Here is a 1,683-nt window from a genome sequence, read left to right on the forward strand (position 1 = left end):
ATGCAGGTTCAAACTGAAATGAATGTGTGTGTCTCTGTGGTATTCACATACTGTCTCCAGCTGCAGCTAAAATACCCACACTAACAAATAAAAGACCAGCTGTTCTTGAGTTGCGTGTTAGAACTTAAACAACTTCAAGATGAGACGTGTATAACTTGCCTGTTTGTTTGGGTTTGTTTTTTTTTTTTTTTGCATGGCGTCCACATCTCACCTCACTGTGTGGAATGAGGAGTATAGGCCCTTGAACAGTGAAGGTGCATCTGTTGAAGTTTGTCTTGTGTTTGAGAGTTTTATTAAGTAAAAAAAGGGTTCTTTACTAGTAAACTTGCTATTGAGTCTGCTATGCCAGAAAAAAACCTCAAAGGTCTTCCTGTAACTTTGCTCATGGATCTTAACTGAAGAGGCCCAAATTACCATCAAGTCAGAATGCCTTCATTTTTACTCTGATGACTGACTTTTTTTTTTCTTTTTCCTCCTCCAACAGGAACAGGAAATACAGTGGTGATAATGGTTGGTTATCCAAAAGGAATAGAGATATTGGAGCCAGTACGAAGAGGGATTCCAGTAAAAATGACTATTGTTGTTGGCACACGACACGTACAGGAATATATTAGTGGTCAGTCGGTTGTGTTTGTAGCCATCGCCTTCATCACCATGATGATTATATCGCTCGCTTGGCTCATATTTTATTATATACAACGCTTCCTGTATACAGGGTCACAGTTTGGAAACCAGGTAATTGGAGAGGATGATGCTTCAGAGTATTTACCATCTTCTCGTGTCAAATCAGTTGCCTAACTTTGCTTGTTTATTGAAGCATTCTTGAAGATCTGTGCCTTCTTGCTACTTTATTAACTGTGAACCTTACTCAGTAATGGTTAGTGAGGCTAATAAGTACTGTACTAATTGGCATCACAAGTTTGGCTAGTTGTAATTATTAGATACCTGTGTGAAGTCGTGGGAAATACATTTAGCCACTTGTCAACAACTGAGTAAAGGCAGCTTTCTGTGTGACTTGTCACCTAACTTAACTTCCTTCCTTTTGACATTAAAAACTATTTTCATTCTTCAGTAATTTTTGTTCTGAAAGTACTCATTTCTCTAACCAGATTTTTTTTTTTTTAATGGAGACGGACCATAGTAATTTTTTGTAAAACCCACAAGTAATGAGGGTTAAAATTTTGCATCTAAAGCTTTATAAAAACTGCTTTTGATACATGTAATCCTACTACTCCGCTGTAGAGTACTGAATGGCAGCAGACTAGAAGGAGCATGCGTGGTGAGATTTAGCTCTTTTGGACTATGTAAAGTGCTGAGAGTGGTGGGAGTACTGGGAAAATCAGGAAGGAATAACTTTCCTGCTTAATTTGCTCCTTCCAAATCCCTGTTCTTTGATAGGTTAAAAAAATCAGCTTTACTTTTTTCACCTGAGGGGAAGTACTTCATCACAGAAAAATTTAGGTTGGAAGGGATCTCTGGAGGCTATCCAGTTCAAACCCCCCTGCTTGAGAGAGCAGCTTACATGGAGTTGTTGAGGAGTTTTTTAAAGTATCTTAGGATGGCACTTCCCTGTGGTTTTCAACTCTTGCAAATACGTCAGGTTTCTTTCATGGTGGTGTGGTTTAGCCCCAGCTGGCAACTCAACACTGCCCAGCTGCTCTCTCACTCCCTCCTGGTGGCATG

General features: G+C 39.4%; 1 protein-coding gene across 1 annotated transcript in view; it reads left to right on the plus strand.

The window, feature by feature from the left end:
* Positions 1-475: 475 nt before the first annotated feature.
* Positions 476-1,683, plus strand: part of RNF149 (ring finger protein 149) — an 11,119-nt gene continuing 9,911 nt past the window's right edge. Inside the window, exon 1 of the mRNA XM_009883081.1 lies at positions 476-735. Within this exon, the coding sequence (XP_009881383.1) occupies positions 508-735 (228 nt within the window). The 5' untranslated portion in view covers positions 476-507. The remainder of the gene's footprint in view (positions 736-1,683) is intronic.

Source organism: Charadrius vociferus, unplaced genomic scaffold (genome assembly GCF_000708025.1).
Source record: "Charadrius vociferus isolate BGI_N301 unplaced genomic scaffold, ASM70802v2 scaffold92, whole genome shotgun sequence".
In the NCBI taxonomy this organism is placed as follows: domain Eukaryota; kingdom Metazoa; phylum Chordata; class Aves; order Charadriiformes; family Charadriidae; genus Charadrius; species Charadrius vociferus.